Below are 25127 nucleotides of genomic sequence, written 5' to 3' on the forward strand. Positions count from 1 at the left end.
AATATAATCTGTGCATAGAATCACAACAGAAATTGTTCAACGAGAGGGGGGGGGGAGCATGTTTAGTTGAAGTGAAATTTCATTTCACATTCCTAAAATGTTGAGGCACAAGCAAGGAAAAATTGCTTGAGAAAAAGAAAGCTTACTACTTTCATTTCCTTTGCCCCTCCCCAGGAGATGATTATTTCTACCAGGGTAGCATTGCTGGCACAAATACTGTAGGAATTAATAAGTTGTTGAATGAAGACTTATAAAGACCATGGTTTCTGTTGGGGCTTGTTTATTTCCCTGTTATGCATGTTGTCCCCCATTTTTGGTGTCCCTTAAACATTATTTTCTCCAGTAATTCTATTTGGAGAGGAACTTAATTTCCATGGGTACATCCCACATTAGATTGATTAACTCTGGTCTCATTACCAATTATTGAATCAACAACATATAGTTAAACATATTGTTTTTCATCCCTTGGTTGAAAATGCAAGGATAAACTTGCCTATACATTCTAAAACTGGGAACTCAACCATCTGAGCCTTCATTAAAAACAAGCTGTAGGGTCTAAGGTTCTAAAAACTGAAATGAAGTTGACCTGGCAGGTTCATATTGTTTCAGTCATTATTAAATATGTCATCATTGGTTTCCCCAACAACAAAATGGTCTGCTCCACAAATCTGACCTAATTCTATATTGGAAAGATGTACAATATTTGTTTCAGAAAATTTTAAGCTATTACATCTGGCCATGCATGCTCGCCTCATCGTCTCCTGACATTTCAATCACCTTTTGATTTCCTTTGTCTAAGATGTCTTTGTTATTTAGTTTCATTTTCAAATCTTTGTCTTAGATTCTCAGCCTCTTCCCCAAAACCAGAGTCCTATTAACAAATCCTAATGCCATTCATTATCTAATTTCTTTCCTTCTTTACACTCTGCATCTCGTCTTCTCATTTCTTCTCTTCAATTACCAGTCGTCTGCATTCACATGTATCTCTGCCTGCTTCTCTTCTCATCTGAGCTTCACATTTCTTGAGATTGGCTGAGTATCTTCAACTTGTCTCGCTGCACAACACCTATCCACTTTTCCAGGATATCTTTCACACATTAGCGATCTTCAATCATTTCCATCCTGTGTCTGTTTAATGAAACTCTGTCCCCTCCTTTTACATCTCCACTCACTCTTTTACTTCAAATAGCATTTTACTTTTCTTTCACTCACAAGTATTTTCATTAATTTAACACACACACACACACACACACTCTCTCTCTCTCTCTCCTTCTGATGTTGTTGCCATATTTCTCCATGCACCATCATTTAGCCTGCTTCACACTGGATCTCTCTTTTCAATCCTCTGTTCTCTAGCATTTCATTGTATTAAAAAATTAGAAAATCAACAGGAGACTAATTTTATATTAATATGAAAGAGTAAACTGCTCGGGGGAAACAGCATTAAATTGTCAGTCTCTTTTTACCCTGTTACCTCAAAGGCCATCCCTAGTTGCAGGTTACCAAAGCATCTAAACTTACTTCTGCATATTTGAATTGAAATGTTTATGTCAATTCATATCTGATATTGTTACAGTGAGTTTAATGTTCTGAGAATTTTAAGAAGCAGCAAACACGAAAAGAACTCAGACTCTGCAGCAGGTGTTTCAATTTCTAACAGTAGAGAGCACACATCAGTGATGAATTGATTCCAGTCCAAAATTTCCAGCAGATATACAAATCAATCCTCATGCCCCTCAATTTTGCCAGGCTCTGTTTTCCACCAATTCAAGTGTTCACAAGTAACAACCGACACTAATTGTTTGTTTGCACAAACAAGAAAAGAGGGCAAACTTGATGAATTTAGGTCATTTATAGTCATAAATACAACACTAGCCAGTCAAAACTGTTGTAAATTTTATAAAATACTTTATCTTCAAATTCATCAAGTTTTCAATTACACACGCGAATCACTTACAAAGTGTCACATTCATTTTAAGTGAATGTGGATTTATTTCAATTTAGTTTTCTTCAAATGTTTTCATATTTTATAGTATTTTGTGTTATTTTTAACTGTACCTTATACCTATTTTAGAATTCACTCACATTCAATTGAAAATCCAGTGCTGTGCACAATTCCATTATATATCTCAACTGAATATTAGTTAAGGCCTATATATGGTGATATTTAATTTAAATTTTGACAACTTTCACATTTCACTGAATTTACCTGTAATTAGAGTAATTTTGGGACAAAACTTCAATAGATTATTTATCTGAGAACCTTTTGTTAAGCTGTGTTCTAAACAGCACATTAATATATCAATAAACACCAAAAAAATTATAATCTTTTATTAAAACTTTCTAAAATATGTCACCTATTAGTTTCAAATGATTTCTAAAATATTTCTTAACACTATTTTTTTCTCTCATTGATATAGAAATGTGAACTTAAATTTTGTTTAATCCTTTCATTATCAACCCACATGAAAATTTATTTTGGCTCATAATAACTAAACTATCCTAAATAACCCAGTCACATTTAAATGAGTAACTTTGACATAAATCTTGTTTTCACACCTGTGGGAACTGCTTTACATTGTCAAACTGTTTGTAACATGAAATTTGCATTTTCCAAATTTTGGATATCCCCCCCGCTTCCCACCCCATTGTAAGTAACTATTAAATTTCTGCAAACTTTTTACAGAAAAAAATGACCAGTTTCACATTCACTTGTAGGGATTCTGAATTTAATATGTATACATATATATGTATACATATATATATATATATATATATATATATATACTAGCAGTATCGCCTGGCGTTGCTCGGGTTTGTAAGGGAAATAACTATATAAGCATTTTTAGAGATCTCAATATGTAGCTTTTGTAGCATTGAGAGTTTGATGATGTGATTTTAGATTTTCAAAATGACATTGTAGGGCAGGTTGAGAGGCATGATCTGACCAGTTTGAACATAAAACAGAGAGAATATTTGGGTTGGATATGGATGGATTAAAGTGACAAATATTTATATATTGGTGAATTGGTGTGAGTATGTGTGTGCTTGTTTGTATTTATTTCATTCTGTAGCTTTCTTCTTCAACCATAAATTTCAGTATTTTGAGTTCATTTACCTTTATGGTACAACTGGGAGACAAAATGAGCCAAAGCAACAAGGGTATGTCACTGGTGAGGTCACAAACACCAACAAAGGACAAACAAATCAGCTGTTTGATCCAACAGTTAATCAAGATAGCAATTAATTAATTGGTCAACTAGTTGACTAACAATAAGTGAAATAGACCCTCTGTGTGTGTGCATGCTGCTTATTGATAAAATGACCTTCAAGATTCAAAACTTTTTCTCACATCAAGAACATTGCAAACAATACAAAAACAAAATTTTGTATTTATACACACACAGCTATATATACTCTTTTACTTGTTTCAGTCATTTGGCTGTGGCCATGCTGGAGCACCGCCTTTAGTCGAGCAAATCGACCCCGGGACTTACTCTTTGTAAGCCCAGTACTTATTCTATCGGTTTCTTTTGCTGAACCGCTAAGTGACGGGGACGTAAACACACCAGCATTGGTTGTCAAGCAATGCTAGGGGGACAAACACACACACACACACATATATATATACACACATACACATATACGACAGGCTTCTTTCAGTTTCCATCTACCAAATCCACTCACAAGGCATTGGTCGGCCTGGGGCTATAGCAGAAGACACTTGCCCAAGATGCCACGCAGTGGGACTGAGCCCGGAACCATGTGGTTGGTTAGCAAGCTACTTACCACACAGCCACTCCTGCACCTAATTATATATATATAATTAAAATTAATATTTGTTTAATAGAAATATTAACTGATGCAATCTTCTCTGCAGAATGCCATTTTGCAAAGCTGTTTCAGCTGACCATCCACAGGAAGCTTTCTTTTTCTGAATTTGGCATCTTCCAACAGTTGATTTTCCACCACCCCACCTTTTTAACGAAGGACAAGCTGAATTTAAAGAGATAACCCCCACCCCCATTGTAGTTTTTGTTTTCCCTTCAGATTATGTTGCAATATCAGCCCAAAATTGCAAACGATTACATTGCATTTGAGCCCCTTGTGATTTAGTATTGAACCTTATATTACACATGTAACACACCCACTTGCATAACTCATTGCACCAGGGTTTAAATGCCTCAAAGAATAATGCAAGATCATGAACATTGAAGGAAGAAGTGGATAGAAAATTAATTCATTTCTTGTTTTTGCATGCAGACATTGTCTTTTCTGTTATTCGATTATTTCATAGTCAACTGTAGTTTCTATTTGCGAACATTGTGCCACACATTCTAAGTCAGTATGTTTCACCAAACTGAAAGACCAGTAAAATAAAAAGAATGCCTTGCTTCTGGTATGCAAGTGATCATTTCTCCCTCATGCTGACATGCTTTGCTGTTTTTATTTCCTATATAAATATTAAACTCAGAATAGTACACAGTGGTTGCCCTACAAATCATACATAATCCCAAACTCCATTTCGTGAGCTTACATGTCATATATTGATGGGAATATATCCAACTGCCATTTCCAAGATGGACAATAGCCTAACAGCTATTTGTCAATGGACAATCTTCTGATTGGTTGGTAATAAGATTTAAATGTCCTCTATACAGTGTCAAGGAGTCATATTTTAACTAACGATGCTGCTTCCATATTCTGGTATATGCAAATACTGATACAGACTTAAAAACTATTCTGATATTGGAAACACTGAGGTCACTCAAGAAGAATCTAGGTTTCAGTAGCTGGTGACCCTGGGTAACTTCCTACAATAACATCATCATCATCAACATCCATTGACCCCAATATTATAGTTACTATCATGAAAATAAAAATTTGAAAAATTTTTTAATTATCAAAGAGTGCACAAGGCCACAGCCTGTCTTTCTATATGTCCTGCATAACAACTTGTTTGTAAAGCTATCCAGTGGGGGGAACATTTCAATACAGAAAATATAATAAGTCCTTTTGTTGCAAGAGTAAAATGTAATACTAAAAAATAATGTCAAAAATACCCATCCCACCACAAAAAAACAGAAAATTCTAGAAAACACATTTCACATTAACGCAAGACAATTATACATCAAGTAATTAGTAAAAGCACAACACCTTCACTAACACTACTATGTTAGTGAAGATGTGATTTCACTATTTATTATGAATAGCTAATTACAGGCAACATTGAGCAGGTTAATAATGAGTTAAAGAAATTTATTTACACTCTCATAATAAACCCAGAGCAGAAATATATAATTTTTTTTCTTTTTAATTGTCAAATTTAATGCAAAAAACCAGACAAGCTGTATACTTACATTCATCATAGAAGCCGTATATCCGATTGATGCTAGCACACTCATGGTTTCCACGTAGAAGAAAGAAATTTTCAGGGTATTTTATTTTATAGGCTAACAGCAAACAAATAGTTTCTAATGACTGTTTTCCTCTGTCAACATAGTCACCAAGAAACAAGTAGTTGCTTTCAGGTGGGAAGCCACCATATTCAAAAAGCCGCAATAAATCATAGTATTGGCCATGAATGTCACCTGCACAAAAAATTTTTAAAAAGAAGCAGAGCAAAAGAAAATTAATGATGAAACTCAAACAAAATGAATAAAATGTTATGTAACTTTTTTTCTTAATACGAAATCTTACTTGATAAAATCTACAAGTCTTTATTAGCAATAATACAGAAACCATTAAGTTAATATAATCAAAGCATCTAAGTGTAGAATATTTTTAGAGGCTTTTTAAAAGTCTGTGAAATAAATACATCAATTATTGTTAAATATATTTTAGTTAATCATTTGTCCTAATAACTATATGGTCTTCTAACTACACACAACAGCATCCAGATTAGCTGCAATTGACTAAGGAGGTGTCATCCACTGAGTCTCCAGATGCAAAAACCAGAACCCAGAATTCTTATTAAACTAGTTCAGTATGAGTGAGAGTTTGCATACACACACACACACACACACACACACACACACACACACACACACACAATTTCTTACACCACACTGCTAAACACATGTTCGTTTTCCACTTATTGCCTCCTTACCCAATACCCATACCCCACTCTCTGTATTTACTCATTCACTACAATCTCATTTCCCTCCAGTCTCCTTTTTCTTTCTAATCACCATTACATCACTATTCCCATTTCTGCTAATGATCCCTCCTTGACTGCCAATTCATGATTTTTGTCTCAAGCTCATTCATCAATTAGAGAAGGACCCTGTCCCTCCCAATAACAAAACTGTCAAAATGGAATCTCTGTGTTTAAAATGGTACAGCCATTACTATAACACATTAGAGGATTTAGCAGAACAGGACACAGAATTAAATTTATGGCTATCACCAGATGATTGAATACTATGAAGAACAAATTTATTCAATATACATAACAAATGTTAACCTTCTTGCAAAGATAAATGAATTAACTATTTATCCTATAAAACCCAGCCTAAGACTCAAATCTAATTAAAATGAAAACCCCTTTAAACATATTACTCTTCAAACAACAGTTCTATTCCTGCCAATGGTCCCTTTGCACTTAAATATTTTACAATTGCCTATCAAACAACTGTCCAGTTAAAATACAACCTATATTTTAATTAACTGAAACAGTAACAGGTTATGGATGAAGTCCAATAGTTTGATACTTCAGTCATTAATGACACTATGAATGCTTGTTAATCATCAAAGTTTGGCAATATTTTATCAAGCTCAAGTAAAGCATGTTAATTTCAAATATTGGATTTAATATATTTAAGTTTGAATGGCCAAAGACAACTTTCCATTAGCATAGAATATAAAAGTCTGATCAAAGACTTGAGGCTATCAATGTTTGAAAGTGGATTCTATAACAACAAATATTAAATTGACTCAATAACTAGATGTGGTGCCAGAAAGAACCAATAAAGTTGCATCAACAATTTAATCACAAACCATTTAAACAAATGGTTCTAGATGTAAGTGCAAAACCAAGCGAAGACATTGAAAAACATTATTAATGTTAGTGAAGTTGCTTTTGATAACGTTTAAGTAAGGAATGGCTGAGGTTAAGAACTTCACTTCACAGCCATGCGATTCAAGGGTTTGATTTTGCTGTGCAACTTTTGGGGAAGAGTCTACCATAGCCTAAGGTTAAACAATGCCTTGAGGATGGAATTTGGTTGACAGAAACTGTGGAGAAAGCTCATCTGCATATGTGCATGTACATCTTTTGTTGGAGAAACCCAAAACCTGGCAATACCCCCTGTCACTCTTGCTTTCAGAATCTTAGTGGACAAGGGACAGACTCATTGGGAACCCATAACCAACAGCATTATTGGTGACAGACTGAGATTATATTCAAGATTTTTCCAGGCTAGCATAGGTTTGGAAGGAGATTTTATTTGAGACAGGAATTTATAACCAAATGCTTTTGCAGTTCCTAACTTTACCTTTTTTTTCACCACTTCAAATAAGGGATATCTTTAATTCCACAAGTCTTTGGAAAGGCAAAGCAACTAGTCATAATGTCAACACCAGCAACACTATGAATGCAGCCAGAATGACATTACACATCCGAATGCATGGCCATGTTGCTCAATTTGTGTTCTCGTCACTGAGGATCGGGCTGGGGTGACAGCTCATGTTGGTTGACCACATGCCACATGATCATGGCAGATGAGGAGCTATTTTGTAGAGATGGAGATTGACTGGGGCTCCGCTCAACAAGTTGCTCGGGAGGACTTGGGAAATATACCGACAAATGGCAAAAGCAGCAGCGTGCTGCAATGGCACATGCCCCCACATCTGACTTGACCTCCTCGTAACAGGAGAAGTTGTTGATTTAAATTAGAGTGGTTCGTCTGACACCAAATGGAAAGAAAAGCCAACATAGAATAACTTTAATGATAAAGCGTTGAAATTTTAAATGAAAAGCTAAAACAGATTTTCAAGAGAAACAAAATAACAGCAGCCAGTGCATTCTTGGTGGATTCTTTCAGGAATCAATAGAATTACTTGGAAATTTATTTTCAGCCAAAAAATAAATTATGTACACAAAAATGAAACAAGGAACAGGTTTATGAAATAAAAATTCTAAATAAGTCACAGCTAACATTACACACTATTTTAAACATCCACAACCAAAATGCTTCGAGTTATAAATACTTGATTTTTTTTTACAAGTAAACCAGTAACATAATGAAATTGTTTCGATCTAAAAAAAAAAAAAAAAACCTACCTCAGCTTCTAACAAATATTGGATATTCAAACAGCAGTCAAATTTAACCTCACAGCAAGAAATTAATAAAAATCAATAAGGTTTTTAGTTAGCACCAAAAAAATGTCTGCATGCATGAGCTTCCAGAAAATTGAAGGAAAATATTACTTGAGAACAATCAATTTAAAATATGCTATAAAAATGAAACAAGATTTTTTTTTCTTTCAGATAACCTTCAAAAGATGAGATTTAAAATAAATATCAATAGGAACACTTCTGACAACAGAAGCTAAAGTAAAACTAAAGGTTAACGACTGAACCTCAATTTTGAATTGATTTATTAGGAAAAAGAAGAACAAAAATAATCTAAAGCTTCTACATTTATCAATTTTAAAATCTTATCTAACCCAATTTGCTGATGTCAATTGATCTGTGGAATGAAGAACAAAAGTTAAAGATAAGGATTCTTACTTACACAAGACATTCTATGTTAACACTGAATTCATTTTTTTTTAAAGCATAACCTAAATTTATTCTATTCAAAAATAAAGCAAATTCATCTTACTGAAAGCAATCAAAATACCATCTAAGCACCTAAATTGTTCTTTAAATCCAAGTCAAATCACAGAAAGACATTCCAGCTGTGATTATCTTATTTTGTTATATTTTTTTGTTAAAGAAATAGTATATCTAGGGCTACAATATCCAATATCTTCTTTCTTTAAAACTGCTAGGTGTGATTTGAAGAAAAACTAGTTACTATTTCTAGCAGGTTCAGTAACAAAGGGAAGACACCTTTGTTAAATCAAATACCTTATCATGAAATTAAACACCCAAGTATTTGAAAAACTGTACAGAGTATGACATCCTGAACTTTGGCAACTATAGTCACTGAATCTCTATGGTCTATAGTTACAAGAAACAATTTTGCAGCCCACATAATAGAGATACCAGGTGTCGATTGACATGTTAACAAATGCAAAAGTATATGAGAGGACAACTCACTCTAATTTGTCACTATCTAGTATTTGTTAGCTAATCAAATACTGATGCATACCAATGGTACTTTTTGATTGTCATATACCACAGAAGCCTTACAGATGGTAATGTCATTCAATTCTTATTTCCCAGATTATAGTTATTATGGAGATAAAGAAAAAAATCCATGTTGCCATTAGGCATATCTTAGTCTCAGAAGAGGCAAGATATCCACCTTTTTCAATGCTAACACTTAGACATATACAAATTGTGAAGAAGTATTTACAATGAGTAAAGCAGCTATTTCTGATATTACAAATCAATATTAACATGCCATTTTAATTAAATCTGGCATTCAATTCATATGCCTTTATGTAAGGAAATTATATCAAACAGTTTTATAACAATTCTCTTGCCTGGCCTATATATAATCCTTTAACCCTTTCAATACCAACCAAAGACTACCCAGTCTTGGGTGATCTAAATTAAACCTTTGCAACAAAATTTTATATTAATTTATATTGTGAATATCAGCTCAATAATGACAAAGTTATTTTACTAAATATTTCATTATTTTCAAAATTAACTGAGACCCCAAAAATGTCTTTCAGCAGAAATGTAATAAAAGAGTTAATTGTAGACTTTAGTTTTAGTCAGTGCCCTTGAGGGCTAATTGATCATATTAACCCAACTAGTTCAATCCTTATCAGAACAGTTTTTAGATGGGAGTAAACATATACACAGACACATATACAACAAGCTTCCACACTTTCCACTCACAATTCATAACCCAAGACTATAGTTAAAAAAAAAACCCATCGGTCTAATGGATGCTAGTAGCATCAAACCCAGAACTACAAGGTTGTAAAGCAAATTTCTTAAGCACATAGCCATATCACCAACTATTAAGTTTCTTTTTATATTTTATTTTATTCTATTTTTACATTTCCAAAGAAACTATGTTTGATAATGAAAAAACAGAAAACCCAAGACAACTGACTAATTTTTTTTCTGTATTGTAATTATTTCACTTACCACAGATCTTCAATGGTGCTTCGAGTTCTAATAAGATTGGCTGACTGAGAAAAATTTCCCGAGACTTTAAACATAGTCCTCTTATTTCAGTTTCTGTCAAATTAACATTTTTCCCAGGTCTTGATCCTCGAACTAAAATATACAGAGATAAATAAATCAAAATATTTAAAATTACATCAAGTGATTAAATAATTATTTCAATCTTAAAATCTGCAAGTGTTTTAATACAAGTAAAAACAGAATGTAACAGAATGACATATATGTAAAAGGATAAAAAAAAAAAAGTTAATTTATAAATTATAAAAAAAATATATAAAAGAAAATGTTGTTCCACTTGTATAATAATTCTAATGGACATATGTCTAAACCCTGCTGACAACTGAATGGTTGCTGCCATCTTATAAGGTTTCTCATGTAAAACTCAAACAAGCAACTGGACTTCAGAGATTAATTTTAACTCATCAAGTTTAACCAGTCCTTTTAAGATCGCTAACATTACTGTCTTCCAATAGTGCCATCACACACCTACATCAAGTCTTTTATAAGAAGCAATCAGGCTAGAGGGAGGAGCAAGAAATTTACTTATTTAGGACTTTGGTTTTTATTTCTACACCACCTCCCACTGAATCCACCACACACAAACAGACTGTTGCAATAGTGGTTTCAAATTTTGGCACAAAGCCAGCAATTTCGGGAGAGTGGGGGGGGGGTCGATTATATCGACCCTAGAGCTCAACTGGTACTTATTTTACTGACCCTGAAAGGATGAAAGGCAAACTCAATCTCAGTAGAATTTGAACTCAGAGCATTAAGATGGACAAAATGCCATTAAGCATTTCGCCCAGTGTGCTAACGACTGTGCCAGCTTGCCACTTTAGATTGCTGCAATATTATCAGATATTTTCTCTTTCTGCCTTTATCATATTTACTGCACACAAAACTTCTGCCAGACTTCCTGACATTTGCTTCATACACAGTTACCAAATGCAAAAACTTCAGTCGTTTCAGTGTGAGGTGGTAAGTCCTAACGGGGTTACTCTTGTTTTTAGCCTATTCTCCAGCAAACTCCAACCCTTGGCAAACCTTTTGACAATTTTCCCGTTATGAACATCTACAAAAAATAACTGTGCTACAGTTTTGTAAATGGAGCAATCAAACTCCTCATCATGCCAAATTAACAAGACATCATCATCACCATCTGTGGCAATGGAAACAGTAAGATCAGTCTTTCCTGCTTTGAGCCTGTCAACTTAATAACCACTAGTAGGATTTCTATAAAAATAAATCTACAAGCGATCTGCTTTCCTACACTACACTAGGGACCTCTAACTGTGTGAACTTTAGCAAAAGCAACATTATTGTCACATCTGTCACAATCTCTAGTCACCATGAACAGATGTTGGAGAAACCTTTTAAAGAGAAGGAAATCTGGTCTTTTACAGTAGATACAAAGCAATCACTACACAAAGGAAATATAGTCCTTAACTCTTGGACATGGAAACACACAAAGCCCTCTGCAAGCATATGCAACTACAACTCTGTCAAAACCGCTCCCAAATACTCCTAAAAATATTACTGACTGTTGCTATGCTCCCATATGCTGTTTCTTCTCTTTGTTTCTTACAGTTATTGCAATGGCTTCTACTCATTGAAATTTAGGAACTGTTAAAATAACAATCTGATGTTGCTATTGGAACAAGAGATTTCTAAGAACAGTAATGACATACAATTGAAAAGAATATGAACTAATGCAATTATTTTTAATAATAAGCAAATAATTGATTCATGATTAAGCAAGGACATCAAATTTAGATAATTTGCCTAAGTATGAACATGTTGATGTAGTCAGATGATATTTTTTACTAAATTGTGACTATACAGAATTAGTCTCAGGGAGAAAGATAATCAGTAACACGCAGCTGAAGCTAAGAACTGAAATCAGATCCCCTGCCATCACTACTAGACACACAATTTTGATTTAGCTACAAATTACGCCATCATCTAGCCAATCCAATAAAATTATTTAAAAACCATTTTCCCAAAGACCTTTAACAAACTCTTTTAAAGAAATTAAGAGCGAAAATCAATATTCTTGACCTTAAGAGGATGTAGTTATGATGTCAGAGTTGGAAGCAATTATTGGTTTGCTGCTAGAAAAAAAAAAAAAAAAAAAAAAAAAAAAAGCCCCAAAACTCCAAATACATTGAATTAAAATTGTCAGTTTCACAGAGATTAATTGGACTCTTTACAACAAAGAAAATAATTCAGGTTTCAGGACTTAACTTTCTAGCATTTTAATTTAATGTAATCTTTCATGTTACATTTCATTTTATAATCCAACATAAAATGAAGGGTTGAGTATCTAAAGAATTTCTTGTAGCCTATCTGTAACCTTTAAATCCAAACTTGTAAGTAACCTGATGATTACACACTGGCCACCTGCAGTGTATGCTCTCAACAATCCATATAGCTAATTATATAAACTGATTAATCTAATTACAGTGGTACGATAAACTGAAGAGTCCAAGTCAAAGGTTTCACATACCAACTTCACAACCCTAATATCTTTTTAGTTGTTGCAGATAGGTTAAAACTTTCCATCAAGTACCAGTAAGATTATTAACTCAAAATATTAAAGAACAAAAAGAATGTATTCAATGTAAGAGAGAAAATGTCAAATGAAGTGTTTAGTGTTATGAATTAGATTTAAATGGTTACGAAAAATAGGAGGTGGGGTAGACTTTCAGCAGTGATATGAGTATTTTGAAATTAAGCCTGCAAAAAGTTCTGAAAGATTAAACAGATTTCACATGACAACTGCCAAAAAAGACTCATGCCATGCACAAAAAATTATTATACCAAGGAAAACAGCTATGTGTTAATCAGGATTTTATAAAAATATTCAACATGTTGATATATGAAACTAAAACCAAAGATTTCATTTCTAAAATAAGATAGACAATTCTAGAATTGACATTGCAAGAAATATTAGAGAACAGGTTGTATGTGAATGTCTCCCAAATAATATCTTACACTGTAAAGCTATTTGCAAAATTCTATAAAGTAAGAATGATTGAGAAATAATGGGGAAAAAAATCAAAGCAGCACTGAATTCTAAAACAATTTCAAACTACATCAGGTTATTCACCAGACAGCTCAAGTTATTTTCAAATATGTTGCAGTTGATCTTATTGAATAAAAGACTGCAGTTGATGGAATTGGTAATTAAAATGTATAAAGTAAAAAGAGCAGAAAATATAATTCCATAAATTATATTTGAAAATATTACACATTAAAAAGTAGGGAAAAACAAAATTCTATGAAGAGTTTAAAATTGATTGATTGAACCTGAATTTTTTATCTTTATTTAGACATTATTATTATTATTATATTTTAACGAATTATGGTGTAGTTAAAAATATTATTTAGCAGAGATGACAGAGTGAGCAGCAGTCTTCCATGCAAACTATGTGAAAGCCTGTTTTATAACAGTCCAACATTGAACATTTGTTTAAATAACTAGCCATCACAAACCATCAAAGCCAAGTGCCGACTTTCTTCACACTTTCTACACCAATGTATCCAGTTGGAACTGATCAAACCAGTCTTGCAGCAGCTCTACTCAAACACTGCTATTCCCACCACCACCGCTTGCCAGGAAGTATCCAGAAACTTATATCTAAAGACTACTCGTCTCCACTTTCTCTGGTCGACAACCATATTCAGTAGAATAACTGGTCTCGTCGTAACAATGGATTAAAAAGGTAAGTCAGATGCTCTTTGGATTGCTAGAATAAGGAATAGTTAACCTCTACAAGACAAAGGAAACATGAAACTGTAGTCGTCACCCAGCAACTGGCAACATTCAACATTGACATTGCTGCAGAGAAGCCGATCTCAGTTACCATCTCTTTTGGAAATGGAAATCTCAATAAGAAAGGTGTGTGCTATTGATTATGATGATGACGACAGCATGCAGCACGATTTGCTGTAAAAAAATTAAACTGGTGGAAGATCTGAAGCTAAACACAAACACCAAAAACAAAGAAAAGAAAGAAAAAAAGTCCTCTCATTTGAGAATACTTCTGAAGGATTCACTGCCTTTACCTTTTCTCTCCACTTGGTGTGCACATGCATAACGATATACATACAAGTATGCACATACATTAACATTTTTCATATAGGCTTGTTCTAAGTTGGAATGGGTCAATAATGGCTATGTGAGGCAGTAATCCACAACCGGATGCCTTTCCTAACACCAAACCTTGTTTTTCAATTAAATTATATTCTCCTAAGCCTTGGCACAGCTAACTGCTGCTTGCTTTATTTCTGCGACATCTACACTGACAAACTACCATCACACACACACAGCCACGCACTATCTGTTCATGGTTTTCTGTCTCATTTGTATGCTATTGTCTTCTGCATTCTAAACACTTTCCTTTGTAGCACCCATCACCTCAGTAATATTAACTATCCAGAAGTGCGGTACCATGAAATTTGAAGTTTTAAGACTTTGCACTGAAATTAGGCTAAATCTGATAAGATATTCTGCCATTTTCCTTTCCTGTTAAATTACTTGTACCCTGAGAGTTTGCTCTGGCATCCTGTCACTATATCTCTGTCTGCTCCCCAGCTGCTGCTGCTGCTACTGCTACTCATTCCTATATCATACTTCAGTATCTGAGTATCTGGTATAAAGTCCCCTCCCCCTCCTTACCTCCATGCCCAAGGTTTGTTTGTTTTCCTCAGTGACCTCACTAGTACCAGTAGCATGGAAAAGGCACCCACCACACACTGTAAGGTGGTCGGTATTGGGAGGGGCACCCAGCCATAGGAATCATGCTACACATGACACATGGAAAAAAAAAAAAAAAAAAAATTCGATTAAATGACAAAGATGCTGATGATGTCTTATTTTGTAGAACAGACAAGTTTACAGAGAGAGTACACTGTCCAGTGTATTACCCTTTATTTTAAATGGTGAAATAGAGTTTGACAGAAACTCAGCTATTAGAAGAAGGTCAATGCTTTCTTGTGTATCATTAGTACAAAGAAATGTAAAATGTAAAATACACCCATCACTTTGGAACAAACCACAAGCACCACTGGAAGAGTGGGGAGAGGATACAATGGAATTCCACTGTAGCTAGAAATACTGAGAGGACATGTTTGGAATGTCCTTGACAATAGGGTTGATCTCAGGCTAAACCATAACTATTGTAGAAGAGAAAATGCATGCCTGTACACAAGTGATCGTTAAGATTCATAATTAGAGAGGTGGGGAGGGGGAGTCCTTGAACATTAAGAACTGACCTACAACAAACTCCTAACAGATATCTGTGATTTGGAGTAGCAGTGATCAAAAAGGCTGCATATGTAGAACTTAGTTACCGTTGAGAACTGACCTACAATGGATGTCTAACATACTGTAAAATGAAATCACAAGTTGATTAAGTAGAACATAGACTTTGATACGTAATAATATTGATTTCAAATATTAGTACAAGGTCATACATTTTGAGGTGAAAACAACCAATTAAACTTCTCTTCTCCACCCCTTCCCAGCTTCTTGTTTGGAACCTTATCAATTCCAGAAAGATAGGAGGTATAAATGAACAAAAATGAGATTTGGACCCAGAACATAAAGTACCATAACAAAATCCCACAAGGCAATAAATAAAAGCTGCCATATAAACAAAAGCATGATGATGAAAGATAAGGAGTGCAAATGATGAAATGAAATCACAAGTTTTTAGTCCTCCACAGGTGCACATCCACACACACCTTTCAAACTCTATATTCCACATTCATCTCACTCCCTTTCACTTTTACATGAAGACTTTAAAATAAAGCTCTTGATTCATGTGCAATGAGAGAAGCCAATAAAAAGTCTCCCAGTTTAGTGACAAACAAGGAAAAAAAAAAAAAAAAAAAAAAAAAAAAGACAAGTTCACGGATGAGTTGCCACAATATTTAAAATCGGCTTTCATTGAAACACTGTTTCTGAAGCCGAAATCTATACGAAAGAAAATAAGTGATATTGTTGTGATCTGGAATGACCCAACTTCTAAGTAATGATCTTACTACGTATCCCAATGATTAGATCAGGGAATAATTTGTAATTTTAAGACAAAATGATAAACAATGGTGTAAGAAAAAAAAACAACATAAAAACATACTAGATGATATGGAAGAAAACCAGATTGTTTTCAAAGATATAGAAAAAGTATTTAATATTCTTCACTGTGTGAAGAGGAAAGCAATGGTAATTAGTGAAATTAAGAAAACTGCTTTAAGTACGTTTTGTGTATCTATTAGCTGTGAATGGTAGTAATGCTAAAACAAGGAAAAAAAAAAAACCTTAAACACAGAAATATTATCACCTGTTCAACAGGAGGTGACAGCTTAGATGATCTAGTTGTGTTAAAAAAAAAAAAAAACTGAAAAATTGTTTGTAGAACAGGAATTGAATGAAAGAAAATATTTAGTTGGCAGAAATAATTCCAAATGCAAGTAATTGATAGTTGATCAGACATAAAACTACATCAACTGTCAAAAATAGACTACAAATGGCAAAACAATCTAAAACCCATTTCTTTAAGAATGATCCCACTATGGAACACAGTTTGAAAGTCAGAGAGATTTAAGGCATTGAATAGTATTATATGAAAGTGAGTTGAAAAAAGTTATGCAGCTTAAAATTAGATGAGACTGCTGGTTATATTGAATATAGAAGACAAGGCAAGAAACAATAGTAATGGTGCTAAAGATTTACAATATCAAAAAGAAACAAAAAGAAAATTGTTTCAATATCTTCCAACAAAAATAAGTGAACAGAATGAGCAGAATTCCAAAGAAAGACCATGTAGAATAACCTCTACAAGATTTACTCTTACTGGACTGTAAGCCATGTTGGGAATCCCAAAAGGTTTTATTAAGCCCTGTTTGTTAAACCACTAAGTTAGGGGACATACTGACACAACACAAGTGCTTACATCAAGTGTAAATGTAGCAAGATACAGATATACACCCACACACACATATATATATATATATATATATATATATATATATATATATATATATACATGTATTGTTGTAATTCTATGTTCATCTCTCCAAATAACAAAAAAACAAGAGAGAAATGAGTGAAACTTATCAAATATTCAAACTTAATAAACTAGGGAAACATGAAAGTGGTGGCAGTGATGGTGGGGGAAAGGTTTACTGAAATAATTTTGAAATATTTACAAGAAAAATCAAAATGTAAAAGTGCTTTGACATATTCTTGTTAGATGTGAACAAACAGGCCCCTGATTTCTTTGAAATTATAATTGTTATAAACATACTGTGAAGACAGTGAGAGGATTGGTGGGTGAAGTAAGAGAGAGGTGAATCTAAGTAGGGGCAGAAAGTGATTAGAGTGAACAAGGCACAGAGCTGTTGGGTTTCAGCAAAGAAAGGTTTAAAATAAACAATAAAAGCAACATTTATATTAAAATTGAAATTGAAGATTTTAATAACATTTTAAATTGTTTCAAACGATTAAAGTTTTGCTTACGTATACACTTGTGTTACTATCATTACAACCATCACACGCATACATACACCATTATTTACAAGCAAAATTAGTAAATTTCAAATTTTCTTTATTTTAAAAATAAAAACATTAAGAAATATATAAACATGAAATTTTATATTGGAATTAAGAAAAATAGTGGCAGATTTCAGGGTGCAATAAAAAAGCTTGTACATAAAAGGCAAGATAAGGTGTTTGGTAATACTAAACAACAAAACAGTTAAAAATATAAACCATGAGAAACAATATAAAAGCAAGCAAGTTTCCATCCAAAAATATAAACAAATAAACTAAAATGCAACAAAAATTATCTTTATGTAAATCAATAGTGTGGCATGACAAAATGTTGTATTTATCAGTCATTAGTTAAAATGTGCAACTGGAAATTTTTCATTTATTTTTGAGAAAATTTACAGGCAAGTTTTAAAAAGATTCATTAAATGTTTTGTAATACAATAGGAATAATTTATCAAATTATGTTCTTGAGAAAAATAAACTCCAATATTAATTACACAGTATAATGATTTAATTTATCAATCAAAAAAGTATAATACTAAGTAGAGGATTATAAACAGCAGGCACAGGCATAAAAGCCATGCTCATATATATGAGATTTGAAAAATCTTCAGGGCATTACCAATTCTAGACTCTTTACAATCAATACCAACCCATGGGGAGGGGGTTATAATTGAAAATAATAACACTGAGAGTTCAACTGATATTTAAAAGCTGTTTCATAAACTTAGCAATGGCCTACTTTCTGACCTAACTCACCTTCTTAAAACCTAGTTATCAAATCATAACCCAAAGTCAATCACACGTTTACATAAAAAGAATTGCAATACAGAAAATTTCAATTATATCAAGAGAACGACCAGAAATGCCAACATTTTTGCTTATTTGTTATTTACCAACAAGAAAGCTATTGTACAATGTAACAGAAAAATAGGTTTTATAGTTAATAAACTAACTACAATATTATTACTATCAAGATTCCTCAAAATGGGTGCAAAATTTTACAGACACAACTCTTATAAAAAAGTAACTAAAAAAATTCTTAGCAAATATTTTTTAAACCCTTCTTATATTTTTCATTTGATACATGCAGACATATATAATGGTCATATTGGGAAAGGTGGGGGGAGAACCACTGATTCATCAGAGAAAACTTAAGCTCTCCTAAAAATTCCATATTCTTTCATGGACCTTCATATGGGGTGCCTGAATACATTTCCTCAGAAACAATTAGTCAAATTCTTTGAAACAATGGTCTGTGTGAATCACCATTTCTCTGCAAATCCACTCTTGAAAAGGCAGTTAATGGGGGAAGTCTTTCATTCAGAGTCACTGATGGTTCTAAAGCTCACTCACTCACTCACAATCTAAAGAAATAAATAAAATAGAAAAAGAGAGAAAGAAAACCAGCCTTGTTGCAATTCAGATTTTGAAGAACTTTGCTGTTTGCACTTTCAAAGCTGTCATTACAAACCCATCACCAGTTGACATTATACAAACCTTGCTTTGAACCAACTGCAGAAGCCAAAAGTTTGTCATTTCCCCCAGCTGTGGCAAAAAGAAAACCCCTAAAATTCTGAGATAGCAGCCAAAGCCTGTTTTTTTGCATTTTTTTTTTAAATCTGTTGCAGGTTAAATTTTATAATGTTGCTCAAGGTACATGAAAGAACCATTATACATGAAGGCCAGGAGAAAAAGGGTAGTGCTCAATGGCCTCTGCAGGTCCTCCAAGATTGGTCAGTGATTGATAGTTGATGATTGCAAAAAAAGACATGCAAATTGATTAGTGCTAGGCCTGGTGAGTTAGGCACAATATGGATAATAAATTAGTCAAGAGTAACAGGTAGTACTCCAGAGCAGAGGCCATTGCTGTGACAATAAGACACAGAGAGGAGAAACAACACAATTGTGAACCAGAGGCTGATGCATGCCTCTCAATAACTTCATGCCAATCAGTCAAGTGGCCTTTCCTCTGGACGTGGTATACGATGTCTGCATGTGTATAGTAGCAGCTCCGTCCAAAAGGTGAAATACCACAATCTCATATGGGTTCCACCAAAGTTTTGTAGAAAGTTGTTAGAGTATGAAGTATTTTCTGGCTCTCAAGAAAACGATCAGTTTTAAGATGCAGTCTTTGCTAGGTTAAGGATGTGTATAGGAGATCACGAATGATAGTGAGGTGTAGCATTTGGACCAATGGCAAAGATTCTTGTGTGCAGCTATGTTTAAATTGGTGGTGCTGAGGTGCAATGTCTTTTTGTCTGTGTTTTTTTTTTTTTTTTGGTGAAACAAGATTAAAATGATTTTATTGAAGGAAGTTTTGGAAGTCTAGGTTTCATAGAATATATGAAAATTTGGTGCAGTGTTTCTAGGCTTCATGTGTTAGGAAGGAACGAAGAATTGCATTCTGTGTATGGGTAGGCATTGTTGGCAGTGGCAGTAAGTAGGTCATTAATGTATAGGGGGAAAAGTGGGGTGGGAGGAACCAAACCATGGGGTACATCAAAGTTGATGTAGTGTCCAGCAGACAGAACTCCAACAAAGGATGTTAATAGTGTGAACTGACAGGAAGCTATTTATCTCACATCCATGAACCAGTAACAGAGGGAGATATTTATTCAGAATGACTCTCATAAGACATGTCATTTAAAAACTGCACCTGGTTGGCAAGATGTACCCAACGAACATATTCCACCATTCAGTCTGGACTTTTTTCTTCTAAAACAATTATTCTAGTTTGTCTTTTGAAAATTTGATATCAATAAATTCAAGTACTAGCTTTACCAGTTTTCATGAATATACTGCATGAAAATTAAGACCTAAATAATTTGATTGCTTGTCTTTACTTTATTGTTCAAATTAAACTTATTTGTTAAATTAATTTCATTTTAAAGAGAGCTAAACAACCATTAGCACACCAATCATAAATCAAACATTGCCTGGTGATAAAATTCACATTCAAGTAACTTGGGTAAAAAACGATTTTACGAAAAAGGCTACACTTCTGAAGGAAGTGATCTTGTACTGACAAACTGAAACTCCTCAAAACTCAAACTGATTGAATATTAATTTAGCTTTATGTAATATAAAAGGATTTCAGTAGACAACCCAAACAAGAGTTCTACAAAAGATGAAGTTCTTTTTTTTAACAAACGAGAAAACTAGCCTATGAAAGTAAAAAAGAAAAAAAAAATTAGATATGCATCAAAGAAAGAGAAATATAAGTGTTTGAACATATCGGTGTAATGTACCTAGAATTTTAGAAGTGAAAGAAACATACCAGAGATGAAATAAAAATAAGTTTCTCGCAGGAAATGAAAAGGATATTTAGGAGAGTTAATATACTAAGTACCTTTCAGTACCTTGGACAGCAAGTTATGTCTTTCTTCCCAGTCAGGTCCTGAAATTTCAAGGCGTTCTAAATTATGTTGCGAGGAGAAGCGGATAGAATAATTCAGGAGTTTCTTGGCACAGAAAATAGAGAAATGCATGACTGGGTCTTGGTTTTCAATTTGATCCAAAAATATATGTACATATATATGTATGCATATTATATTATACACATGTGCACACATATGTACATGCCCATACACACGTGCACATTTATGTTCTTATGCACATACATGAACATGTTTACATACAAACATAACCTACAGACAACCATATGTACACAGATACATGCATACACATGCATTTACATGTATATGCATACATTATATATTACACTTAGGAAACTGACTAAAGTTACTTGTTTACGTAAATTGAAATAGATAAATTGATGGATAAAATTTTTTTTTAAATGCTATCTCAACACCAAAACAAATATTGTTACCTGAAGACAGTTATTACTAAAATCTTAATTACTAAATAGAGACCAATTAGAATTAACCATTTAAAATAGGTATAGTTTAAAGACCAAAGTATAATAATGATATTAATAATAAATTGTAACTGACTGTAACAAACCTAATTTGTTTAGGATTAAATCAAAATTGAAGGATTAACAAAATAGTAAAAGCTGTTTAAAAAAATATAATTCCTCACATTAGCAACTAAAAATGTAAATAAAAAGAAAGCAAGCTACAAAAAAAAAAACACAAACTGAAAAGGTAAATAATAGTCCTCCAGCACAAGCAAGCAAGCAGAGAGCTTGTATCAGGTGCAATGAAATAACAAGCATTCTATTTATAATTATGATGATAAAACTACCATCAATGCACCAGAGGAAAAAACTAGTTGCAGTGAATGGTCAGGTTTTTTTCAATTGATATTGGCCAATTGTACACAAGAAATTGACAGCATAATGACAATTAATTTGAAATAAAATTGAACAGATGAAATACACACTACCATCTTATCCAACAATTAGTTTTAATTACTGTTTCCATATAAAGTAAGATTATGATTTTAAAAACAAAGAAAAATTTTAATTGTATTCCAGATATGAAGATACAAAAATCTAAGTAAATAATTTGTGAGATACGAGATATTCCAACAGAAATTTGGGACATTTTCTAATACAGAATATTAAACCCAGCCTCTGCATGAATTAGCTGTAATAATCTTAGGATATACTCAGAACTATTCATAGAGGTCAAATTATTTGTGAATAATACAAATCATCATCATTGTTTAATGCCTATTTTCCCCTGCTTGTATAGGTTAGACACAATTCATTGAGACAGATTTTATATGGTTGGATGCCCTTCCCGTCACCAACCCTCACCAGTTTCAAAGCAAGTTAACACATCATGGAAGACTAAACAAACAATACAGCTTATATGGACTGTGATGCTCATCACAGGTCAAGTCAAAGGTACACTCAGACACACCACCATCGTCATTTAACATCTGTTTTCCATGCTGGCATGGGTTGGATGATTTGACTGAGGACTGGTAAGCCAGGAGGCTGCACCAGGCTCCAATCCAATCCAGCAAGGTTTCATTATAATTCAATGACTGTTCAACCCATGCTACCATGGATCGAACAGTTTGACAGAGTCCAGTGAGCTACTGAGCTACATCAAGTGCCACCGTCAGCTTTGGCATATTTTCTATGGGTGGATATCGTTCCTGATGCCAACCACTGTACTGTGTGTATTTGGTGCTTTTTACTTGCCACTGGTACAAGTGAGGATGTAGAATAATTTGCAAGATGAGAAAAGAACAGATAAAAAGTTTCCTCAGTGGTTTTTATGCCAGGAGTTGAGAGGCTGAAAGTATGATAGATCAAGCACAGGTGTCTTGCTGTAGAGGAGACACATGTGGGAGCAGTTGAAAGGGCAGAGATGCCAGAGCATATCAAGGCAAGAAGGCAGGTTGGAAGGAGAGAGGAGGAGAAGTTTGACAAGATTGTGAGTGGAGAGTAATAGATGGGTAGAGGTAGAAGTGAATATAGTGAGTGATGAACAAGGGTGGAGGTGCAGTTGATGGAGATGGGGTAAAGTGGGAGAAATATACAGAGCTCAGGAGAGAAATTAAATCAAAAAGTAGGAAGATGTGCAAGGTGTAGGAGCAGTAAAGACAGAGATGTTGAATGCCATATGCGAAGAAGTGGGGGTGGGGAAGGCAACATGTCCTGACAGTTTAAGTGATTGCAGCAGGTGAGTAGTGCCATAGACAGGAGAGTGTTGGACATCAGGAGATGAAATGTGGGGAAGAGCTGACAGGGATGAGAGGATGGAGGAGAGAAACAGTGCCAAGGTGGTTTTAGGACATCATTTATGCTGTAATGGCCAGGATGTCTTGTGTACAGCAAATCACCAATCATTTCGATCCTTTGTCCATCTCCTCTGTAAGACTGAGCATATTACAATCAATTCCACTACTTTGTCCCATGTCTTCCTGGGTTTCCCTCTTCCACAAGCTCCAACTCTATGCAACTGTTCTTATCCGTATGTATCACATAACCAAACCAGCAGTTTTCTCTCTTTTACATTCTATATTTGATCTCTCAATTTTCCATTCAATACATTAGCACTTTGTTACACATGCACACTGATATTGTACATTCCATGGAGCATACTAGTTCACTCTTCTCTAGTCATTTGCATGTACTCTGCATTCAGGGCCCTTGTTTCACTACCATACACATTATCATCATTTAACGTCAGTCTTCCATGCTGGCATGGATATACACACACACACACAAATATACATACAATGGGTGTCATTCAGTTTCTGAGTGGGACAGAACCCAACATCACATGGATGAGAAACAGGCTTCTTAACCACAAAGTCACACCCACATGTAATCTACAGATAAATGAACAGATCTATTGGAATCGGGCCACTACAGTGATTTTACAATCTGATTAATAAAGCTGACACTTCCTAAATAAAAAGTCCAATCTTTATTAAAAAAGTTACAAACATTTTTACATATTGTTGGCAATATATAGATTAAATTACTGATGTCATCAAGTTCATTTTAAATTATTTTAATTCTTGTTACAAAAAACATGGAAAAAATTAACTGCAAATTCTAGAGTTTGAACTCTGCTATAGCCATATTTCTTTTTTATCTTCCTAAAAGGTACAATATTTTGTTTACCAGTTAAGTTTAGCATAATTGTCAGAAAGAAGATTCAAATATAGAATATTTTTTTTTTAACTACACTAAAACTGATGAATGGATAAAGAAATAAAATGTATTAAAATTATTAAACATAAGTTATTTTTCAGAAAATGGTAGCATATTAGCATTATGACAAATCCTTAAACCATTTGATACCATCTTACCTGAAACCACTCTTGGTTCTATGAGACAAGCTTATTTTAAAATAATCTAAGTTTAACCCTTTAGCATTTAGACAGGCCATGTCCAGCCCAGATATTCTATCTGCTTTATGTCCAAACCAGCCTGGTCCAGCTTCATACACCTATCCTGCACATCATTCTACAAGTAAGCAATCACATCATCAGCTACAAGATAATGCATGATTAAATAAGCATTACACTTGATAGTCATCTGAATACTAAAGAGTCAAAACCTTCTCTCATGATTTCATGTCAATTTATATTCTCAACATCAGCTTAATTAAAGATAAAGTTGTTTTACTAAATTCTTCATTATTTTTAAAATCAATTAAAACAAAGGAATAGTATTTCAACAGAAATATACCAAAAAGGTTAGCAGCACCAAAGCCTGCTGGGCACAGACTGGTGGTTTGACAGGATCCGACATGTTGGAGGATGATGGCTTGCTCCAATGTCAGTTTTGGCACAGTCTTTATGCCTGGATGCCCTTCCTTA

General features: G+C 33.8%; 1 protein-coding gene across 2 annotated transcripts in view; it reads right to left on the reverse strand.

Annotated features, from left to right (window-relative positions):
* The window catches only part of LOC115224225 (serine/threonine-protein phosphatase alpha-2 isoform), a 43121-nt gene that overhangs the window by 7920 nt on the left and 10074 nt on the right, over nucleotides 1-25127 (reverse strand). The window contains exons 2-4 of one of the 2 annotated variants that reach the window (XM_029795006.2): nucleotides 21226-21273; nucleotides 10277-10408; nucleotides 5361-5591 (exon numbers count right to left, since the gene is read on the reverse strand). In XM_029795006.2, coding sequence (XP_029650866.1) covers nucleotides 5361-5591; nucleotides 10277-10408; nucleotides 21226-21273 — 411 coding nt within the window. The remainder of the gene's footprint in view (nucleotides 1-5360; nucleotides 5592-10276; nucleotides 10409-21225; nucleotides 21274-25127) is intronic. The other variant, XM_036513266.1, reaches the window with a different exon arrangement.

Source organism: Octopus sinensis, linkage group LG25, assembly GCF_006345805.1.
Source record: "Octopus sinensis linkage group LG25, ASM634580v1, whole genome shotgun sequence".
Taxonomy (NCBI): Eukaryota; Metazoa; Mollusca; class Cephalopoda; order Octopoda; family Octopodidae; genus Octopus; species Octopus sinensis.